Source organism: Patiria miniata, unplaced genomic scaffold, assembly GCF_015706575.1.
Source record: "Patiria miniata isolate m_02_andy unplaced genomic scaffold, ASM1570657v1 HiC_scaffold_12, whole genome shotgun sequence".
Taxonomy (NCBI): Eukaryota; Metazoa; Echinodermata; class Asteroidea; order Valvatida; family Asterinidae; genus Patiria; species Patiria miniata.
The window spans coordinates 136399-159768 of NW_024037050.1; the positions used below are offsets into that span (position 1 = coordinate 136399).

The window sequence follows — 23370 nt, forward strand, 5'->3', positions numbered from 1 at the left end:
TGGTGTCCCCATAATTTGCCTTGGTGCCCTTTATCATTTGCCTTGGTACAATTTCCCCATTCCTTGGTGCTCCTTGGTACAAAAATTTGAGGAGGTGCGGCAATAGAGGGCGCTGTTGTAGCTTCCGTGTTAATTTGAAGAAAAAAAAAAGGACGCGCGTGATTAAAATCTACGCGCGCGGTCACCAGAGACCGAGTACTTTTTTGGAAGGCCTTATCACTGACACAGAAATGCTGATGATAAAATTCAATTGTCAAGGAAGTAATTTTTTTAGTAGCTCTACTCATAGACACGACTAAAACATGTTCTCGTGATTTTTTTTTTTTTTGGGGGGGGGGGGAGAAGGGGGCTCTGGCTAAGCAGGAATGAAAGTATAGGTCAGAGTGGCTATTACTTTGGTGTCATACATGTATCAACGGTTCTGGCTGGAAATTGTCATTGCATGTACATTCACTAATGCAATTAAAATTATATATACTAAAAGCAAGTACGAATTTTATAATTTTCCAAATACTTTGTCTAAAAGGAATTATTTTGTGTTTCGGTCTAGTATAAAAAAGGGAACAAATGATCTCAGTTTACTGATTGATATTTACTGCTCATGTTGACTGGCCTCCATTTTCATTGTCTTTTGATCTGTTACAATCCAGTCAATAGTGCAGAATACATTGAATGGGACCTACAAATCAAGGAGGAGACGACTTATGATGACAGGCTCTGCCGAAGACAAGCAGAAATTGATTTACGGAAACATGTCTGCCATGCAGATTTTTCAAGATGATGACGTGGTATGTATTTATCACAATAAATTAAGATTCTGCAGCACAGCACATTGGTAATACTGACAACGAAAATGCTTATGAGGGATTGTTCTTCTCTATAACTTAAAATATGACGGTATTCTAAGCCTCTACAGGGTGTCTCTCTCCATACAATTTTGTTTTACCTGATCATGTGAAAACATCCAAGATATCAATGGAAAGTTTACCCCCAATTCATTATCAAACAAAAATAATGGTCATAAATTCCATAGTTTGTTCATATCCCTTTTATAAATTGGACGTATTGTATGATACAGTGACATATCTTATTAGAAATAGAGAAGAACCACATGCGACGAGAGACCTTTCACCATGACCCCTTTTAGTTTAATTATAGTTAATAAGGTTCAATATTGCAATATCTGTGTGATCAGTGCGCTGCTAAAATAAATAACCAGTTTATTGATTGCCTTTTTAATAGCCAGACGGCCATGGATATGGGATATTGCTTCCTGGCGCTTATCAAACACTCGCAATAATTAGGCACAGGGTATTTTCAAGATTGTTATAGTTTGCCGAAGTTCATAAAAGATTGATATAGGCCTAAAACATATCTTTTTGCTTTTTTTATACAGGCGATAAAGGTGATGAGGTATCTACACAGATTTGCACCAACAGAATCTGCTAACACACTGCTGTATGTCTTTGTACATGAGGTGCGCATTTAAATCCAACATTATTTGCGTAAAAAAAATGTTATTACAAATGATGCAGAAAGGCAGAAAAATTAATGAGACCCCGTATTATGTATTTCTTGATTCAAGGTCCTGATATGTTTCATGATGAAACAGGAAACGCTGAACCGACTGCAGGCGGAGCTGGTTCTGTCGGATGGCCTCCAGTTACGAGACGCAGACACACCAGCTCATGTGCTGGACCATTCATATACCTAGCATGGGTAGGGTGTGATGTAGAGGTAACATACCAAATTGCCGCAGTATGTATGAAATTCAACTCTGGGTCACAGGATACTTTGGTCACAAATATAGTATAATTTCACACATCATGAGAATTAATTTCGAAGTGATTAGAATTGAATCTCTGAATCTAATCATATAACAAAATTTGTCATTCGAGAAATTGTAATGATATGGTATTTTCTTCTGCCAATGAATTGCCAGCATTTTTGCAGCGATTTTCTGCCGAATCCTGTAATTGTATAAAGATTACTTATTTTGTTACGCCGAAACTTGTACAAATAACTTGCCAAAGTGAACGTCAATCAGATTTATGAGCACAAATATGACCAGAAAATTAGTGTCTTTGCAGCAATTTATACCGAATCCGGTAACTGTAGGAAGATTTCTGATTTCGTCACGTCGAAACTTGTAATTTGTAAGTTTTTTTTTACGATTTTTTCAGCCAAGTACAAATAACTGGCCAAAGTGAACGTCAATCAGATTTATTAGCACAAATATGACCAGAAAATTAGTGTGTTTGCAGCGAGATATACCGAGTCCGGTGAATGTAAGAAGATTTCTAATTTCGTCACGCCAAAACTTTTGCAGCGATTTATACCGAATCATGTAATTGTATATTATGAAGATTACTAATTTCGTCACGCCGAAACTTGTAATTTTTAAGTTTTTTTACGATTTCTTGAGCCAAGTACAAATAACTCGCCAAAGTGAACGTCAATCAGATTTATTAGCACAAATATGACCAGAAAATTAGTGTGTTTGCAGCGATTTGTACCGAATCCTGTTATTGTAGGAAGATTTCTAATTTCGTCACGCCGAAACTTGTAATTTGTAAGTTTTTTAACGATTTCTTCAGCCAAGTACAAATAACTTGCCAAAGTGAACGTCAATCAGATTTATAAGCACAAATATGACCAGAAAATTAGTGTGTTTGCAGCGATTTGTACCGAATCCTGTTATTGTAGGAAGATTTCTAATTTCGTCACGCCGAAACTTGTAATTTTTAAGTTTTTTACGATTTCTTGAGCTAAGTACAAATAACTTGCCAAAGTGAACGTCAATCAGATTTATAAGCACAAATATGACCAGAAAATTAGTGTGTTTGCAGCGATTTGTACCGAATCCTGTTATTGTAGGAAGATTTCTAATTTCGTCACGCCGAAACTTGTAATTTGTAAGTTTTTTAACGATTTCTTCAGCCAAGTACAAATAACTTGCCAAAGTGAACGTCAATCAGATTTATTAGCACAAATATGACCAGAAAATTAGTGTGTTTGCAGCGATTTATACCGAATCCTGTAATTGTAGGAAGATTTCTAATTTCGTCACGCCGAAACTTGTAATTTTTAAGTTTTTTAACGATTTCTTCAGCCAAGTACAAATAACTTGCCAAAGTGAACGTCAATCAGATTTATAAGCACAAATATGACCAGAAAATTAGTGTGTTTGCAGCGATTTGTACCGAATCCTGTTATTGTAGGAAGATTTCTAATTTCGTCACGCCGAAACTTGTAATTTGTAAGTTTTTTAACGATTTCTTCAGCCAAGTACAAATAACTTGCCAAAGTGAACGTCAATCAGATTCATAAGCACAAATATGACCAGAAAATTAGTGTGTTTGCAGCGATTTATACCGAATCCTGTAATTGTAGGAAGATTTCTAATTTCGTCACGCCGAAACTTGTAATTTTTAAGTTTTTTACGATTTCTTGAGCTAAGTACAAATATCTTGCCAAAGTGAACGTCAATCAGATTTATGAGCACAAATATGACCAGAAAATTAGTGTGTTTGCAGCGATTTGTACCGAATCCTGTTATTGTAGGAAGATTTCTAATTTCGTCACGCCGAAACTTGTAATTTGTAAGTTTTTTAACGATTTCTTCAGCCAAGTACGAATAACTTGCCAAAGTGAACGCCAATCAGATTTATTGATACATATATGACCAGAAAAAAATAGTATCTTGCAGCGATTTGTACCGAATCCTGTAATTTTAGGAAGATTTCTAATTTCGTCACGCCGAAACTTGTAATTTGTAACTTTTTTAAAGATTTCTTCAGCCAAGTACAAATAACTTGCCAAAGTGAATGCCAATTGGATTGACAAGCAGCCATTTTCCCCCCGAATCCTGTGAATGTATGAAGATTACTAATTTCGTCACGTCGAAACTTGTAATTTACATATTTATTAAAGAATTCTTAATTTTAGAATTGTTTGAATATCAAATTGGATGTATGAACATATTTCTGATAGGACAATTATTTTTTTGAATGAATTGAAACCGAATCCTGGAATTTTATTAATTTAGTATTTCTAAGTTAGTTACAGCCAAGTGAATGTCAGTTGCACTCATAAGCACTCATAAGTAACTGAATCAATTTGAAGCGATTTAAACCAAATCCTGGAATTGTATTAAGATTACTAATTTCGTCACGTCCAAACTTGTAACTTACAATTTTGTTATACTATGTTTGCCTTTAACCAAGTCCAAATAACCTGCCAAAGTGAATATCAATAAGATTTATAAGCACATATAGGGGGCCCATGACCAGAAAATGATTCGTGAAGCGATTTAAATCAAATCCAGGACAATGTCGTCATGCCGAAACTTATAATTTTTTTTTTATATTTCTTCGGCAAGATACAAATTACTTGCTTTAGTAAATATCAAATTAAATGGATGACCACATTAGGAACATTATTAATTTGATGTGATTGAAACCACATTTCGTCTCACCTAAACTTGTAATCTATACATTTTGTTGAATTTCTTGAGCCAAAAGATCGCATACAGACCCATAGGCCTTGCAGGACACGGCTTTATACGTCCTGAGCAGAGGACGGGTGGTCTAATTATAATGAACTAAAATAAAGGGGTCTTGATGATGTGAAGCTTCCAATATTATTGTAATTCCCTGTTATTTTAGTGATATATGATTTTTTTAAATTACCGATAAATACATGCAATGACTCCTGAACATAATGTCTTTGAGAAATAAATTGCTTCATCACAGTGATGGCAAGTTCAACCCAAATGGTGCTCACACCGCGAGAGTCAAGTATTAGTAGAGCCATGTTGTGTTTTTTTTCTTGTGGTTTAAAATTTGAATGCACTTATGTTAGTAACTAAGTACCATTGTTGAATTGCTCGGTATTTGGAGTTAAAGATGCACGTCTTGCCAAGCTGATTCCGAGTTTCGTCCCGAAAAAAAGTTGGCAATACAAAAACTAATAACTATGGAAATAATTTTAATTATTTATACCCGTGGACAGTACGTTTTTAAGCATACAAGAACACATTGTCCCTGTTTTGCCGCAGGTCATAACCGTTTCAAATGCCAACATTATGAAAAAAAATAATGAAAGGATACAATTAAGAATCCATTGTTGTTGTTTGCATGTTACACTGTCTTTATCATTTGCATATTTTAGTGTTTTGTTTAGGTATTAACAACTATGAAATATTATACAAAGGATGAATGCTTCGAGTGGTTTAGCCTCCGAGGTGATCCATTCAAATTCTTTTTTTCCCCCGACTCGAAGCCGAGGGAAATAGTTGTTTTATTTTTTATATTCTTTGTAGTCTAGTTGTATACGCCCAGGGACCACATCACGGGCTATACCCTGAAGATCCGAAATAAACAAATAAGAATGAAATGCAGATTGGTCGGCCTTCACATGTACTTATTATTTGTTTTATCTTGTTTGTATAATTAAGTTGTTTGTTTTCTGGTCATATTTTTTTCCATTCGATTTATGCTTTATGTTTATGCTCTTGTGTTTTCCCTTCATGTTATGTGTAATCTTATAATATCGTTTTGAGTCGAATAATAATAAAAATAGTAATGATAATAATAATGACCTTACGGTCACCCTGATCCGCATCCGAAACAATTCCATAACTAACCACATGCCGAAACACAACCTAAGACTACTCCATTCATGATCATAGCGCGCGTTCAAGGCCAATAACATGACAAGAAACAGATGGCACTTATTCCCCTGCCACGCATTCCAGGCTCCCCGCGCCCTGGCCTGCCACGCCTGTCGCGCGCCACTAACATGATTATACCGCCCCCACTTTGCCGTTAAAAGCATCCATTTGATACGTATCATGGCGTCGTAACACCGAATCTCAAGATCCGATACCGAAACTTGGAATTCCAAGTTTCGGTGCTCGGATTTCGAAATCCGGCGGATAACAAGATTCGGTGCAACAGTGGAGCCGCAGAGAATTGCGCCCTCTATCGGTGCGCGTCTCTGCAACTCCGCGACTCCGCGCCTCCGCCACTCCAGACAGTGCCCCGTCGCCCTCCTCCCTTCCTAATTTGCGTGCCCATTTAAAGCGATTCTGCGACTCCAAGACTCCGCGCCTCCGCCACTCCAGACAGTGCCCCGTCGCCCTCCTCCCTTCCTAATTTGCGCGCCCATTTAAAGCGATTCTGCGACTCCAAGACTCCGCGCCTCCGCCACTCCAGACAGTGCCCCGTCGCCCTCCTCCCTTCCTAATTTGCGCGCCCATTTAAAACGGGTATGGATGCTTCGTTCTCAAAAAAATTCCGCCGAGAATTGCGCCCTCTATCGGCGCGAGTCTCTGCGTCTCCGCGACTCCGCGCCTCCGCCACTAGCACTGCGGCCACTCCAGTGCCCCGCGTCTCCGCCACTCCAGACAGTGCCCCCAACACATTTACAAGCACGCCCTCCCTTCCGATCCTTCATGAGAAGCTTAGAAGACAAGTGCATTCCTTCGCTGTACTTAGCACTTTTTGCAGGTTTGCAGTATTACTCCTATTCCATCCACGCCTCCAGGCAAAATAAAAAACCTTGCTTCGGCGTGGCCCTGCATTCTATAGTTGCTCCCGCATGACTGTCCTGCAATTCTTTTCGTCCTCCAGGAATTTCACTGTCAAAAAGCTCTGCTAATCTGGACATTTTGACAGCAAAATGTCTGACCTCAAGTCACGCTTTGGTACTTCCGCATAATATACCAAGTCTTCGGTGGTGACCTGCAACGGGCGTTCCATCCAAAGTGTGTGTGTCTATTCGGATGGCAGGGTACCAGGTATATTTTATATGGGTACGTAGCCTCCTTACCGGGCGTGTTTATATATGTTTCGTATTAAAGTGGGGTCGTGGGAAAAAATAGGTCACCGGCTTACATTTTTTCCCGACTGGTAAAAAATAAATATTTACCCCTTTCATTCTAGATTTTTTTTGCTAATTTCGCTCTATTTCTTGGGGAAGCTTATTCTTAGATGCATCGGCGCAATAAGATTTTTTTCTGGTGGGATGCGAGTGGTTGGATGTTGTATAGGTTTGGCAATAATAGTTTGCTGGGTCGATGGATCATGTGGAGATGCAAAATTTTAGGGGGAAATGTAGGCCTACATTTCCTGTTTGTGACCAAGGACTCAAGTTCATGGTCCCCTCCTTGCAATGTAGCCTATATACCATGGGCGTCAATCCTGGGGGGGGGGGGGGGGGGGGGGAGAAGGGGGACATGTCCCCCCCCCCCACACTTTTTGAAGGTGGGGGACACAATATCAAATGTCCCCCCCCCCCCAGACTTTTGAACTCGTGCCTCATTTACAGGGCCCTATTATGTACTACAATGTATCTTTTGCCTCAGAAATTGCCTCACATCGCACCACAGAGCATTTAGAATCCAACATTTTTCGGGGCCCTCAGGCCCCGAACCCCACGCCTTTAGCTTAGAATATAATAGCTTATTCAATGAGGCAACCTCGAAAATGATTTTGAAATTATTATCTTTTGCTTAGAAAATATTGGTTAAAGAGATCAGAAATTGCTTCAGATCACACCACATGAGCATCTATCCCTAGCCCTGAAGCGGGCCCCGAACCCCACGCTGTAAGGGCTTCGCACTTCGCGCTTGCATTATTTCTGATCAAGGTATGCCCCCCCCCCACTTTTGAGAAGCGATTGACGCCCCTGCTATATACCATCGTTCCTATCAATATCATTTATTACGTCAGACTCACTAGTTTGAAGACAGTCTTCTTAAAGGGTGGGGTGTGAACTCTTGTATTTCTAGAAAGCTTGACCATTAACCAGATATCATTTCGAAATTCGAAAATAGCACGGGTCAAACATGTCATTGACATGTATAATTATGTAGACATACGCGTCATATATTATTGTATTCTTTGTGGTGGCTATTGGAAATACGCCTGTAGGTAGCCTCAAAATGAATGGTTTAGTATTATTTTCATTACGAGCTCAAATCTGACGACAATTATAATAATGCACCATCGCGCACTGCATGCAGTCGGTATAGACCGAAAATAAAAGAAAACTTTTGGTAAAGATGGATGTCACTTTATATTCACAATGGAATGAGTGGTTTACTCTCAGTCTCCGTAGTGGGTGAAAAGAGCAGTGGTGGAACCAGAATTCCGGGGGACCGGTGGTTTTAAGCTTATTTTCAGGTGGAATGGTGGTTGATGGGTATACGTTGTAGTCAATTAACACACAGAAAATAATGAAGTAATGAATAACTGCAACTGTGGTATTCAGTGACCTGGGAAACGTGTTTTTTTTCCAATATGTAAATAATATTAACATTGCTCAGTCGGGGGGGGGGGGGGGGGGTGGGGGTTGCATGCTCAGCTCAGTGAAAACAATAATGTCAAGTTTCTTTGTGGCGTGCGTGTGCTTGAAAAAAACTTAATTACTGAGCCGGTGTCATATGAAAATCAGACTCGTATGAAAATAGGACTCTTTTTTTCCTTTTATTGGTTAAACCCTCTCACGTGACCGGTCCGTCTCCTAATTATCTATGCATAAGCATGCGTAATATTTCATAAAACCTAAATTCATGCTACACCGGTTTCGATAATACACAGGGCGGGGCGAGTTGGCCAGCATTTTATCCACCGCCTTAAAGGGGCATTATACTGCTTGGCTTCGTCTCGTGAAATAGAAAAGTCCAGATTTTACCTTGCGATAATATTCCTCCAATTCCACTCTGTATACTATTCAATGCAGCGCACACGTTGTGTTTATGGAACACGTCCGCAGAATGCGAACCCTGTGTGGCCGGACGGATGATCAGCTCGATTTTTCGGGGATTTTGACATTTTTTAAATGCTCTTTCTATTCATCAATTTGTTTAAAACACGTTTTGTAGCCCGCTTTGGCGCATTGGGCCGGGAATGTTTAAAGGAAGTTACCAACATTGTAAGAACCAATGCCTCACTGACATGCCAGTAATTTTCAGGGGAAATTTTTGGGGAAGTTTACTCGAAATGGCGCACGATATTAACAGGGTAAGCCGTGGCTCGCGTATGGGTGCATGCACACCAGTAAATAGGCCAAAATCCATCCGCCGAGTTCGTGAATAAAAGTTATACCCTCAAAATATTCTATATTAGAGAGTTTTGAGCGCCGTAAAATTGGGGGAATTGAAGAGATATATGGTAATGAACCTCTGGCCCGGACTTGGGGCTTCCAATTCTGAGCGTTTTGGATGCTATTGGGCTCGAAAGTGGCGCTATATTGCCATGTTGTGGAGGAATCGTTTTTCAAGATGGCTACTTTTCCACTTTGGGGGAAATAAGGGTCGTCTTCTTTGGGTGAGAATGTCTAGAAAGTCAATGGTCAACCCACCAAAAATGAAAAGAAAACGAAAGATGATATGTTGATCATCCATTATTCTGTGCAGCTTGAATACCTGTGAGAGTTCTGAGTATATTTTTAAAAGAATTTTGAATTATGGGCATTTAGCACTAGTGTCTATGGAAAATTATTTGCAGGGTTGCATCCGTATGGAGGAAGTCCAGTATCTGATCAGACAACATAATCACGGGCTATGCTTGTCCGGTTGGTATTATAGGCAACATTGGTATACCGCGTGATAGCAATCGCTATGGGGAAATATCGTTTTTCCGTTTTCGGTTTCCTTTCCTTTCTTTGCTTGTCAGTCATGTACAATGTATAACCATTTTGAACACACCTGAAGCTGGTCTTTCTTTATAGGCCTAAAAGTAAATGCATTCACGTGTGGCCAATCGTGGACCAATCGGGCGTCATACTAGTAACATTTGTCCATTGCCAATCGTGATCAAACTGTGAAATCGCGCGGTGTTTGTTAGGTTCTATTCCATTCTCCTTGAGTCTTTGGGGTTCATGTATTTCCCTATCACATTAGCATTGCAGCGGTTTCTATGGAGTGACATAATAATAGGCCCACACCACGTACTTCGAACTTGAACTTCGGTTTATCGACTACATGCAGTGGCGCAGCCCTCAGCTCATCAGACACTATAGGTGGTCCGCGATTTGTGTTCACTAGGGCCGTTCACCGGGCCGGTAGTGCCGGAGACGCGCAAGGTATGTATATACAGTACTATAGGCCTATCGCTTTTAATCTTTTGGCTAACTTAATTCACTTGTATTAAGGCCAAAAGCTGAAGTGAGAAGAGAAAAAGGAACGGATATTTTCCCCATTTGCTTTCCCAAAGCCTTTTTTTGTTTCCATTGGAAAATCACCATGACCCTTCAGAACGCAATTTCGACTAAATAAGTCTATAATGTTTGTACGATCACTAGCGCAGAGCTCTGTTGTGGGTCATCCGGCGATATTTTTTGGTCTCGTTTTGAGTCATAAATCATCCGGTACATATTGATCGTTGATGGCTGGCGTTGGACGATCAAAACAAACCCTCAAAATAATGCGTAGGCTATAGACAAAGTTACAGTTTGTTTACAAATTGGATGATGTGGTCACGTGATATACCAATACCTTTCAGCGAACTCAGTCTCCACTGCGCCGAATGTGTATCACTTGAAATGTGATTGATGTACATGTGGTGTTGAGAATTTAATTTGAGAAACTGTTTAGTGTGGACAAAATAACGTAAAAAAAATATTTAATATGTTTGGGTTGCATGTCGGTAATTGCTCGTTGGTTTGACGCCACAGGTAATTACCGTGGTCTATGGGCCTACGCCTAGCTGTCATGCGCAACAACAAAGACGTACATGTTCATGTGACCCGGTTTGTTTGTATTTCAATGGAATTTGATCTGTAGGGTGCTGCTTCCGGGTTCAAGTCATTACAAGATTGCCATTAAAAATGATTCACTACAGCTATAATGATGAAAAGTCGTCCATGTAAGCGCACCAGTTACCTAGTTTTTCCGCCGCCTGGACGGATACCTGTTTGTTCTGATGGTTTGAATTGAGTCGGCATTTCAACATTTCACATCTGTCCTGTTTATCCCGATTATTGTTATTATTAGTTAATGAAATTCGTTTTACCCTTTCTACATTCTACCCTTTCTACATAAAGATACATTTAAGCCTACAAAGCAGCACGGTCTAAATCGACAATGATGAAACTCGCAGCAATATGTTGTCTTCTGGTATTGACAGCCTTGACAACGGCCTCTACGTCCCAAGGGACGGATGCCCCTGGTTCTTCATACGATGGCTCGCTGTTAATTGGTGCCTTCAACATCCGAGTATTCGGAATCAGTAAAGTTGGTAAAGTTCACGTATTGCAGACGTTAGTTAAGGTTAGTAAAGTGTCGCACACTTCGTGACGCCTAGAACTTATTAATTGTGTGTTAATTCTTTAATATGTTTACAGCATTAATTTAATTTCTTTCCATTTAAATATACAATGTATAGTAAAGGATATTTATTACCATAGATATTTTGGTGAAATGCATTAATCGCTATATGCTGGATGACCTGTTAAAATGGATACATGTCATTTTACGTATTTTTTTCGCAGATTTTGAAGCGATATGACCTTGTGTTGATTCAAGAAATCCGTGATAGGTTTTGTACGGCAATTCGCACACTGCTTGACACTCTGAACTCGTAAGTGTAAAAAAATGCTCTTTGCTATATACACATTAATGTTACAGTGTAATGGAGAAAAGTGCCGTTTTTAGTATTTCAAGATTTTGGTGCCTTTTACAAAAGGTTATTGTACATGTAAAAGTCGAAATAGTTCAGAACAGTGTACTGTATTAAAAAAAGTGAAGAATATTTATCATTGCTCATAAGATTATGACGACTTTTAGCCAGTGTTCTGTTGAAGAAGTTTCCTCAGTGTATGACTGCGTAATTAAAAGAGTGAACTTAGGGGTATAAGGCCAAAAAAGTCTCAGGTTTCTGGTATGGAGCTTGCCCAAAAAGTGGTGCGGCGACGCGGCTTTTTTTTTACAGGTTTTTTTTCTGCAAATGTCGGCTGATGACTGCAAATGGTGCCCGACTAAACTTAGTGCAAATATATGGGAGTCCAGAGAGGCCACATGAAGCATATTCTCGATCGTAACCCCATCTAAAAACACGTTAAAATTGTGCAGCAGCAGGATTCCAGTCAAACCAGTGAGTTTGGCAGTTTTGAGGCATCATCTTTCATTGAAAAAAAAAACAACCCTTTTTCATTTTGCCGACGCGCATTGCTACGGCGACGCGCGCGCATACCAGAAACCAGAGATTTTTTGGCCCAAAGTTGTGGAAACCTGAAAACATTAAACTTATATTTCCCCAACTTCTCATCAGGGAGGTCGAGGACAAATATGAGATGGCCTTGAGCAGTAGACTCGGACGTACACGGAACAAAGAGCAGTATGCATACTTTTACAAGTAAGATTCTAAGATTTTTTTATTTGCCTTTTGATATTATGACCATTCCATTTGTTGGCATCGTAATCATGTCTGCCAGTGTTTTAGTGTTACTTTGTGAAGCCTGTTAATTGTTGGTCATCCTTTTACAGCGAAACCCAAATGCCAGGACCATTTTTTTCAGTGAAATTCTGCATGTAGCACTTTCAAAATAGATGAAAGCACAATTCATAAGCTTTCTTTTAGTACAAGAATCGTTCAAATCATTCATGTACTTTTCAAATGTTAAACACAATTAACACCGTTTTGAAGTTCTGTCCACGGATCACCCCCCCCCAAAAAAAAAACCAACGAAAACAACTCAACAATATGATCTTTGTATGTGAAATGTTTCAAATTTCTTACAATTCCGTGACTTGAAAAGTACATGAGTGATTCGAATGATTCTTGTACTAAAAGAAAGCTTACCGTATTCGGCTTCATCATAGTCTAGATTTTGAAAGTGCTGCGTAACAGAACTTCACTAACAAAATCGTTCCGACAATTGGTTTTCGTTATTTATTTTACTCACCCTCTACTGAACGATTCTGTGCGCATATTAATATACATCAGAAGTGTCAACCCGGTTGACCAGGTAACAGTTCGTCCAGTGAGAGCACCAAAAAGGTCAACCCCGGGTCCATCATGATCCGGTTAAGACATTATATGGCCAGCACCCTTAGGGAGGTACTATTGCGCAGGCTTGAATAATCTCCACATAATTATGTTCATCTTTCAGGCCGAGTCGGCTAACTTTGCTTCGGAAATACGTCTACGATGACGACAGTGAAGATAAATTCGAGCGGGAACCGTTTGTTGCTTATTTTGAGTCGCCGACAACTGGTAAGATCAAGAACAATAATCAGGGTCGCGGTCCCCCAAATCACGCTGAAAGCAAGCAAAGCAATAAAGTTTCCCTGTTTGTTTTACCAGAAAAGAAAAACTGTTGTAATGTTTGCAAAAGTTGCGAGGATAAACACATTCCTGAACAGGTCACCGATTTCTATCTGAATGTGCGAAACTGTAGGCTAGTTGGTCCTAGACTATTATTTGAATTTGATATTTCTCATACCGTTCATTGACATGCGCGGTAAAGCCTGCACGGGAAATTCAGAGCATACCTCACGACTCACGTGCGCTGTATTCATGCTTAACATGTGCGTGAGGAATTTCCTGGCCGCTGCCGAATTTCTCAAGATCTTTCGATAGCGACCTCTACCATCGTTGCAAATCTGGTCCAGTCTGGAACTGGTAGCGTCTTGGCAAAAGACGCACTGCACAGTGTCGGCTCAAAGTGGCGCTGTATTATATAGGCCCATATAAAGTTCGATTTTTGGCTTTTTTGTTTGTTTGGTGTTTTGGGGTGTTTGTCTGTTTGTTTGTTTTTTATTGGTTACCATATTCCAATTTGGATCAGGATATTCTGTGTATGAAGCCCGTATATTGTTACAAGTTTGCCGTCCCCAGGGACGGAGATGAGGATTCAATGATAAAATACAAATAATGGACACTCTTTACGATTACAGCCATGGAACGCTTCGCAATGATCGGTGTACATATCAAACCGGATATCAAGGAAGCGGTGGCGGAACTCGACCACCTTGTCCATGTCTATGATGACTACGTGAACAAGTCTGCAGGCAATACGGTATGTTTGGAACACAACAGCCATTATTCAGGACTTGTTAATCATTCGTCACACTATGACCAATTTGCTTGAAACCATTTTCATCCGAAAAAAGTCGACAACGTGATTTTTTTAATGATTTCTTTTGAAAATCTGATTCATACTCGTCAGTCGTATAGCCATTGCTTTTTCTCAAAATAGTTTTGACGGTCCTTTTTGTACCATACCTGACTAAAATGACTGTCACTTAGAATGTGACTGGTTACATATCTCACTGAACGTCTGTCACTTGTGATTACACTTGTCTGGCCGCAGCTTTATAGGTGATCTATACACCGCGTGTGTATTAGTCTGGCGCCGCTTGTTTCGTGTACTCCATGATGATACATTTTGTGTGTACATGTAGTCAAGTCTCCATGCGAACGGCAGAAGTGTATTTTCACCTCCATCATAACGTTATCACTACACAGCCCATTCTACAGAATTTTAATCATTATAAATCAATTAAATAGCTTTTTTCGCGCTCAGCTAGCTTTACCAGGCTTTTATTATTTCTCGATAAATGTCATTTGATTATGTAACACCCATCCTCCTGAGGACGCGAGCACACTGCCCGAAACGTCAAGTTCTCCACTCTACCAACCGGTTCTTTTCAGAACCACACTTCTTCCAAGAAGAGATTACGTTCCACATGGTGTTACCCGCAGATCTGTACTTTAACGATTGTTAATTTAACAACAAAAGGTCCGAAATAAAGTTCTTCTGTTTTGGTAATCACTGTTATGCAGAATGCCATCATTGCTGGTGATTTTAATGCCGACTGTCGATACGTCTCTAAGACCGCCCTGAAGAACTCCCTCTTGCGATCGGACATGCGATTCCGTTGGATTATTCCCGATGACGCAGATACAACTGTTGCCGCTTCAGATTGTAGTTATGATCGGTATGAGTGTAAATATTGTTATGGTATTCCAGGTTTGCATTACAGTGTGCACCAACGGAATGCTAGACCTAGAATGTGTAACCAACATAAATATATGGTTTGAAAGATACGCCTTGATCCACTTTAAATGAGACAACAAACGTCCAAATCTGATAACTTTTGACAAAGTTATGAGTAATTTTCCAAGAGAGGTCAAATTTACCATGGGACCAAGTTTTCAATTGTAGGCATTGGAGAATAGCCTCTGCGTGGATAATAATGCCTGGCCTACAAAAAATGTGTTTAGCGAGTAAACACAATAAATTCTAAACACTTTTTGCTATCTGTTTGTAAACATGTTTACACGCTATACATTTGTAGCGTGAGGTGATAGCGAGAAAGTGTTTAGAATTGTTTTACTCGCAAAACACATTTTTGTAGGGTATATAGCAAATATCCACCCAGAGGCAATTAGCTATACCTTTGTCACATGTCTAAAATTTAAACCTTGGCCACTTTGACCTCTCTTGGAGAATTACCCATAACTCTGTCAAAAATTATCAGATTTGGACGTTTGCTGTCTCAGTTTAAAGTGGAAAGGCGTATCTTTCAAATCATACCTACATTATCTATATTGAATACACATTTGGGCAGATCCACTCTTCGGCAGTGCAAGTATCTGCGCTCCCCCCCCCCCCCCGCGTCAGCCTTGAGGTAAAGGTACAGCTTGCTCAGGCCCTAGTCATATCAAGGGTACTGTATGGTGCCACCACCCTGTCGTTGAAGGCAGCTGACATCAAACGCCTAGACAGTTTTGGCCGAACCATTTGGCGTCACCTGCTCAACATCAAGTGGCAAGATCATGTGACAAATGAAAGACTGATGGAGATGATCGGCGACCGGTGGTGCTTCAGCAGTAGCACTGTGATGGAACGAAAGGCAGCATGGTTGGGCCATGTGGTTCGGCATGGCGGCAGCTGTTGTGGATGGGATGCCAGTGGGATGTCGTCGCTCCGTGGGCCGGCCAAAGATGCGCTGGGTGGACAACATCCGTGAATGGTCTGGGTGTGACACCAACGAACTGAAAGCAGCAGCACTGGAAAGACGGGCTGTGGTGGGAGTGGCGCCAGTGATCCCAACTGTGTATAATTTGAGGAGGAGACCACGGGCAAATGCCTATGTCTAACGAATGAATGAATACACATTTCTACGTCTGGCATTCCGTTATATTTTGCTTGCATTTTTTATGCACAATGTATAACGTTGCTTCTATATAGTTAATTTATGGCTTGTGACGTAAAGAATACAATTTTAGTATATCTAAAAAAAAAATCGTAATTTTGGTAACCTCCAGACGGCGAGAACTTGCCTGAGGATCAGATATTCATGTGTGCATGAGCCACGGTAAGGCCAAAAAAAAAAATAATAAGTCGGTCTCTGGTCAGCGCGCGCGTCGATTTTAATCCTGCGCGTCAATTTTTTTTCCAAAATGTTCCGCGGTAGCTCCAACAGCGCCCTCTATTGCTGCACCTCCTCAATTTTTTTTACCAAAGAGCACCAAGGAATGGGAAATTGCACAAAGGCAAATGATCGAGAGCACTAAGGCAAATTATGGAGGACACCAATGTACATGAGGACACCAAATAGCAAAATAGTACCCCACCTTGTCTGTACAATCCAAGCTTGAAGAAAAATAAAAAAGCCAAAAAAAAAAAAAGCCGCGTCCCCGCGTCAATTCCGGAACTTTGGTCTGACCAGAGACCGAACATTTTTTTGGCCTAACATTCAAATTTTATGCGACCCCGCGCGCCAGCCAATGGGACTCTAAAAACTGTGAGGTCACTTCGATCAGAAATGTGGACTAAGCTGTTGATTGGTCAAGTTCACTGCAAAACTGCAGTGTTAAATTTACACTGTTGGTATTTATATAGGACCATCTGGTGTTAAATTTTACTGGTGTTGTCCTATATAGATACCGAATGGTGTTAAATTAACACTACAGTTTTTGCAGTGTTGGGGGCCATGTTTTGATAAAACAACAACAACGGGTTACGGAAGACCAAATATATACAAGGCGCCCGCTGAATGGTCAGAATCCCGAGGTCAAGACGCAGTCTTGTTTTGCGTATTAATCTGCTCACATTATCATATACCCTTGTTGTGCAATTCCACAGACCAACGAGAATGCACTGTCGGGGGAGATAACTAAATTACGTCATCCTGCTGTTGACCAATCCATAAACAGTAAAAACACGTTTCTCTCTGTCTCATACTCTTTTTAGAATTGTCCTTGCCGGTGACGATTTATTTGACAGTTACCAACAAAATAGAGCTGGTGTGTTTTACTTTGATAGAGAATATCATCTGGACATAAACATGGTAAGAACTCGCTCGTGAGATACCGATCACCAGAATAATGGCATTGATTTTGGTGATGCATTTTTGATAAGTGTAACAGATTTCGATTGTGTAATGCGGCACAGTTTGATGTAGAAGTTGGTGTATGGTAAATAAGGGTTGAAGTTTATATACCTTTTTGCATACTTAACTATGATTCTGCACAGGAGCCTGGCCGCACACTAGGCCAAACTGTTTTGACACCATTGGAGTTTTGATATTAATGTCTTAAGCATAGGCTACTCTCTCTTATTTCCAATGACCGAAGATTATAGTGAAACTTATTCAAGCTATTGATTTTTTCACTCGGGTTTTGTCTGAAGTGATTCTATTTCAAAGTATTTCATTGTAGAGCGAATTCCACGCTATGTGGTCTATCCACTCTGCATGAAGATTAGAGTAAAGGCTTATACTCATCTGTGAACATTTATTATTTTAATAGGCTGCAGAAGTCAGCGATCACTACCCGGTTGAGATGTTTATCAAGGGAAATCTGGATCTCGAGTATAGGTGCGTGTTTATGTCTGTGTTTCCGACGTTTCTAGCAATACCTATAAGTTGTGATGTAGGCCTACTCATAGTTACGATGCGATCAAAAAAATGCCGATATTTGAAAAATTTATTTTGAATACTAACAATTGGAGCCTTAATTCTGCATCCGATTCCAAAATCTTAGAATTGACGTATTACTCAATAGTATTAAATTGTGATCTCACGACAAGTATATTTGCAAAAAAAATCACAAATTGTATCCCCGCGGCATACACATTTTATTACTAATAATCATGTGACATATCTAATTCACTTCATATTCGCATTCGCGTGAATTGATGTAGTCAGAAAATATCTGAAGCCATTCTTTGGCTCGAAGAAACGCACCAATTTCTTTTTATGAGAGCAGACATCTTTAATACATTTATAATATGAACTGTTATCATTTAGTTGCGGTATTTTTGTTTATACTCGCAGTCCTGATGCGGTACAGCCGATGTTGCCTGCGTACTCTGATAGCATCAGTCGCTCGGGGAGTTTCCGTGCCGTGGTGTGGATGTGTCTGCTCGTAATGGGCCCACTGATCTTCCCTTAATTGTGTATCAACAAAGTCGTCCAGTCGTATACGGTTCATCGACACATGTACTATTCAATGGATCAGACTTTTCGTAAATTAATTGAATTGAATTGAAGTTTTTTTTTAAATTGTTCCTACCATTCTCGCAGTCCAAAGACTGAATTGCGATGGTTACAATTTACAATTTTAACAGAAATCATTTTAAAAGGACCATTTATACATAATTATGTTAGACATTGAAATATTCTTAAAAGATCATTATTTTTTTATGCATAATGTTAAACATTTAAATATTCTAAAAAGACTCTATATACATACATGTGCATTAACAATGTTAAAATTCTACCTAGACTAGATAACAAGAACCGTGTTTTGTATAACTGTACACGCCTTTCAATCAAATACAATGATACTATTCATGGTACAACTAAAGAAAAAAACAGTATACTTCATTCTATTCATTCATTATTAACTAATGACAACATTAAGCTTTGATAGGAAAACTGAATAACTGTTTAATCTTAATCAAGGAAATAGGAAGGTGGACATGATGAGAAAATAATACTGAAACGGGCACGTATAACATCAAAACTGTAACATTTCACATATTATCAACAAACACATCAACGTCATAACAAAAATTGACATAGCGATAAAAACAATGCATTTTATGTTTTACATCCAGACTTATCCGAGGATTTAATTTTCCAGTTTGAATCTTGCATATATGGGCATGTGCTGACATTTCTTTGAAGCACTTTTCTCCGGCCTTTTCCGGGGACAAATTCCCACAATGCGTTGCGTTTCCCCCAACGAATTTTGCGTAAGACATTCAGCGTCATCAGCTTCTCACACAAACAACAGAGTAATGGATTTTATTGGTACATGTAAGGAGGTGTATATTTTTAATGACAAGAGTACTATATATACCAAGTCATGTCTTCGCAGGCGAGCTTGCTGACAACGGGAAAAATGCTGCACAACAATAAATTCGACCAAAATATGGATACGTATAGCCTATGCCAAAGCTTCTCCCGTTACATTTGGTCTGCAGACTTCAAACTTTTCGGACATTGTAGCCACACTATCCAGCTCTCAATTCATGTAAAAAATATTCGGGAATAAGAGTCCTATATAATACGAGATATATTATACCAAGCCATCTCTTCGCGGGCGAAGGCCCCTGATAGGAAGTCAAAGGCAAAATGTTGCACAGAAATATGCATGGTCAAATCATGGATGCGTATCTCAAAATGTCTACAATTATATTTTGGTCTACGGATTCTAACAGTTTTGAACATTGTACCCACGATATCCATCTCTCTATCCATGTAGAGATGTTAGGGAATTTCTCATTACAAATGGCTTAAACATTGAGATACACCATGCCATGTCATTGCAGGCGGATTGAGGCTTTCCGAGGGGAGTCGCGGAACGTCCAAGCTGCTGAGAATGAGAAAAGACCCTTTTCAAGTTACATGTAGTTGATTACATTTAAGCACCAATCGGATAGCCTCAATTGTAGTTCTTACCCTTCGTTGCATAAACTTCGGAGTAGTCCATATAAGATACAATCTTTCATCTTCATAAACACAACCAAGTAGGTCTTTAATCACTACGTTATCTGCACACGGTTGCTAGATAACTTGGGAAAAAATCCGGGGAAAGTACATAATATTAACAAGAGAGAGAAGTCCAACCACTTTCGATTTTAACACTTAAAAACAGCACTGTTTTACGACAATTAATTATTATGAGAAAGTATAAACACCAAAATAAACTTTTCAAAAAATAAAATAACATAAAATATACCCAAATATGGGACAAAATGTATTACACGACAGGTATTAAAGATTTATGCAAATTAGGCATATTTCCACTAAAAATCCAGCTTGGTAACCATCATTTTCAGATTCAGCACCCCAGAATTAGTTAAAATTAGCTATGTTACCAACTTCTACCAGAGTTGCTGACTCGAGTCATGTGACTTGGACTCGAGTCGGACTCGAGTTGCTATTTTTGTGACTTGTGACTTGACTTGTAAATACCAGCTTTGACTTGTGACTTGACTTGGACTTGCAAACAATGACTTGTGACTTGACTTGGGATTGCAAAAAATGACTTGTTACCAACCCAAGTCAGACGTTACTCGAGCGACCCAATACACTTGAATTAAGCTATTATACATTTAATTAGCATTTTAATTCCAGAAAATAGACCTCAGTGACTGAATCCAGTGAAATGAATAGTTCCCACTAGTTTAAAAAGTGTTCAATAAGACTGTCACAACAAACTACAGTTTTCAATGACCAATTGTCTCTTACTTAATGTATTGGTTGAACAAACTTTGAAAGGAACCTTTCATGAAAAGAAAGCAGGCCTTTGTCAATTGCATGTAAAATACCGGATAGCCTAACCCATTGGTAGGCGTTTAGTATACATGAAAATTGAACAATAAAGTGTTAGTATACTACATGTAATCGAGTGAGGAAGTCTTTTTTTCACGGTCATCTCAACATTTATTTCTACAATGTAAAGTAAATTTATTAAAGTATACAAAGGGCTAATATCCGACATAATTATATGTGATAAACTACAAGAATAGTAATTGCAACACATTGAAAAAGGGGAATTAAGGAGGCATGTTCAAAATAACTCGTAAGTTCACGCAAGGTTAATTCTTTTAGCTTATTACAGCTGGACAAAATAATGTGCAACTTGACGTGTTCTTGGACAAAGATACTTGTGACTTGACTTGTTTTTAGACCAAATGACTTGTGACTTGACTTGTGACTGGACCTAATGACTTGTGACTTGACTTGTGACTGGACCTAATGACTTGTGACTTGACTTGGACTTGCAAACAATGACTTGTGACTTGACTTGGACTTGCAAAAAATGACTTGCTGCCACGTCTGACTTCTAATAAGAAATGCACTGATCTTTCTTGCCCTAAATGGGCCCTTTTTTTAAATATCGCCTATACAATAAGGTGTCGTGCACACGATAGAGCCTGAAACGCCATTTTGTCTTTGAGCTTCCGGACCCCCCCCCCTCAATGGCATTTTACACGGGGTTACCCTTCCTTTGTACGGGTGTCGCCAGGATTTTGTTAGAGGTGTGGGGGGGGGGGGGGGCAAAGTCCCCCAAATCCCTGTACTTTTCCACCATACTCTCAATTTATCATTTTTTTCCGAGGGTATGGACAGGGGGACATATGGCAATATGACTTCGCACCTCTTTTTCTTTCGTTTTTCTTCCCCCCCCCCCTTTTCTTTCTTTCCTTTATCCCGATTGCTCCCTTCCCTCGCGACGCCCATGTGTGCCTCGTGCTGTAATTTGACTGAGGAATATATCTAACCGTAACCACACCCAAGAAACAGTCGTGTTGGAATTTTATCTTGGCATTCCTCAAGAAAAGAAATGATAAAAAAAATCGGTTGGAAATGGGTAAAAACGAATTTTACTTACGACCCTCACTTCCGGATTTTGGTTCCTATAGGCTTGTTCCATCACATTTTGTTTTCACATCGCGTACTTCCATGCATGCGTGGGGACAAAAAAGATTTTATTATTACAAAAAAAATTAGGGGGAAAATGATATCCAAGGCCTTTTCTACACGTATAACTAAATTCTGGCTGGATATCAAAGAGGTTCCCTTTTAACACATATAGGGGGTTGTCCACTTTACCATACTATAAGGTATAGAACGCTTCAGTGACGTTAATTGCCCTGTAACCATGATGCGTGTATCGACGTTGTAGGGCCGTCTTACTGGATGCAAAACTCAGCTATAGTCAAGGGCGGATCCAGAACACAATTTTTTTTTTTGGGGGGGGGCAAAGGTCCCAAAAAAGTGGGCCCAACAGAGTGGGGTTAGGCGCCCGCTTAAGGGCCAAAAAATTGTGTTTGCTTCTAGTTTTAGATGCTCTGTGGGGCGATCTGAGGCAATTTCTGACCACTTCAACCAATCTTGTTTTGAGGAAATGATGGTGGTCACGCAGCGCCTGCCTCGGGGGGGGGGGGGGGGGGGGGGCCCCTCCCAGATTCGCCCTTGGTTATACATCTTTACATTTTACCTTGCTTGAGTCTCTTTGACAATATATTTCCATTACGTTTAGGATAAAGTACGTACGTGCCCAGTTGCGCACCCAGGATTTGGCTTTGGGAGGGGGCTCACAAGTTTTTTTAAAAGTTAAAATTTTGTCAAAAATTTTTCCCAAAATTGTTGGCCGCAGAAACAAATTGGGTTTTTTTGGGGGGGGGGGGGGGGGGGGGGGGGGGGAGCGAACTATTTTGACGTTGGTGGCGCCACTTACACCCATATTATACTACTCGAAAATAGGCTAAAACATACATCACTATTAGGTCAAATCGTGGGACTAAAAACAAAGGTAAAAAAAAGGTAAAAAATGGACAACTTGGGGGGGGGGGGCTCAAACCCCCCTCGATCATGTTTTTATCGTTAAAAAAACATTTTGGTATAAATTCATGACATGCATTTTTGAATAATTCTTTCCTGAAGTTGCTCATCATAACCTGCATTTAATGTCCATTTTTACGTTGTGCCTTAAGTATTCACTCGGCCGAGTTTCAATGGTTGCGTCACCTTCTATTTTATTATTTGACGGTTGCCTAGACTTTGCATGTGAGATGTGAGGATCGTCACTGATCACTGGCTAGGGGCGGTCCTGCTGGGTGCATGCCAAAAATAGTCCCAGTTAAGTTATAAAAAAGAGGGACTTTCATGGTTGATCAAGACATACAATTTAAGCCTGATTTACTTTCATTCCTAATCTGTACAATTTGTTTTTTGTTTTTGGAGGGGGGGCTGGGTGTTAGCCGAGACTTTAGAGTAATTATTCTCGCAAAAGCATCATGGTCAATCCTATCGTATTAGACAATCTGAAGACAAGATCGACATATCCATTAATTCCATCACAAAATAGAGTACTTCGAGTACATTTCTGATTT

The 23370-nt window shown here is 39.7% G+C and overlaps 1 protein-coding gene and 1 long non-coding RNA gene across 3 annotated transcripts; both read left to right on the forward strand.

Moving 5' to 3' along the window:
* The first annotated feature begins 974 nt into the window (after positions 1–974).
* LOC119744257 lies at positions 975–4352 on the forward strand. The gene is made up of 2 exons (XR_005273553.1): positions 975–1477; positions 1586–4352. It is a non-coding gene; the product is annotated as an uncharacterized LOC119744257 (long non-coding RNA).
* A 2214-nt stretch (positions 4353–6566) lies between these two features.
* LOC119744264 (deoxyribonuclease-1-like) lies at positions 6567–19797 on the forward strand. 2 transcript variants are annotated; one of them, XM_038220127.1, is made up of 11 exons: positions 6567–6817; positions 9911–10092; positions 11053–11278; positions 11500–11588; positions 12279–12362; positions 13120–13223; positions 13907–14028; positions 14796–14950; positions 17212–17308; positions 17769–17836; positions 18296–19797. In XM_038220127.1, exons 3-11 carry the CDS (start codon positions 11093–11095, stop codon positions 18411–18413), a joined length of 1023 nt encoding a protein of 340 aa, XP_038076055.1. In that variant the 5' UTR covers positions 6567–6817; positions 9911–10092; positions 11053–11092; the 3' UTR covers positions 18414–19797. The 2 variants fall into 2 exon arrangements, with proteins under 2 accessions (XP_038076055.1, XP_038076063.1); XM_038220135.1 differs by having other exon boundaries at positions 6567–6802.
* The last annotated feature ends 3573 nt before the right edge of the window (positions 19798–23370 follow it).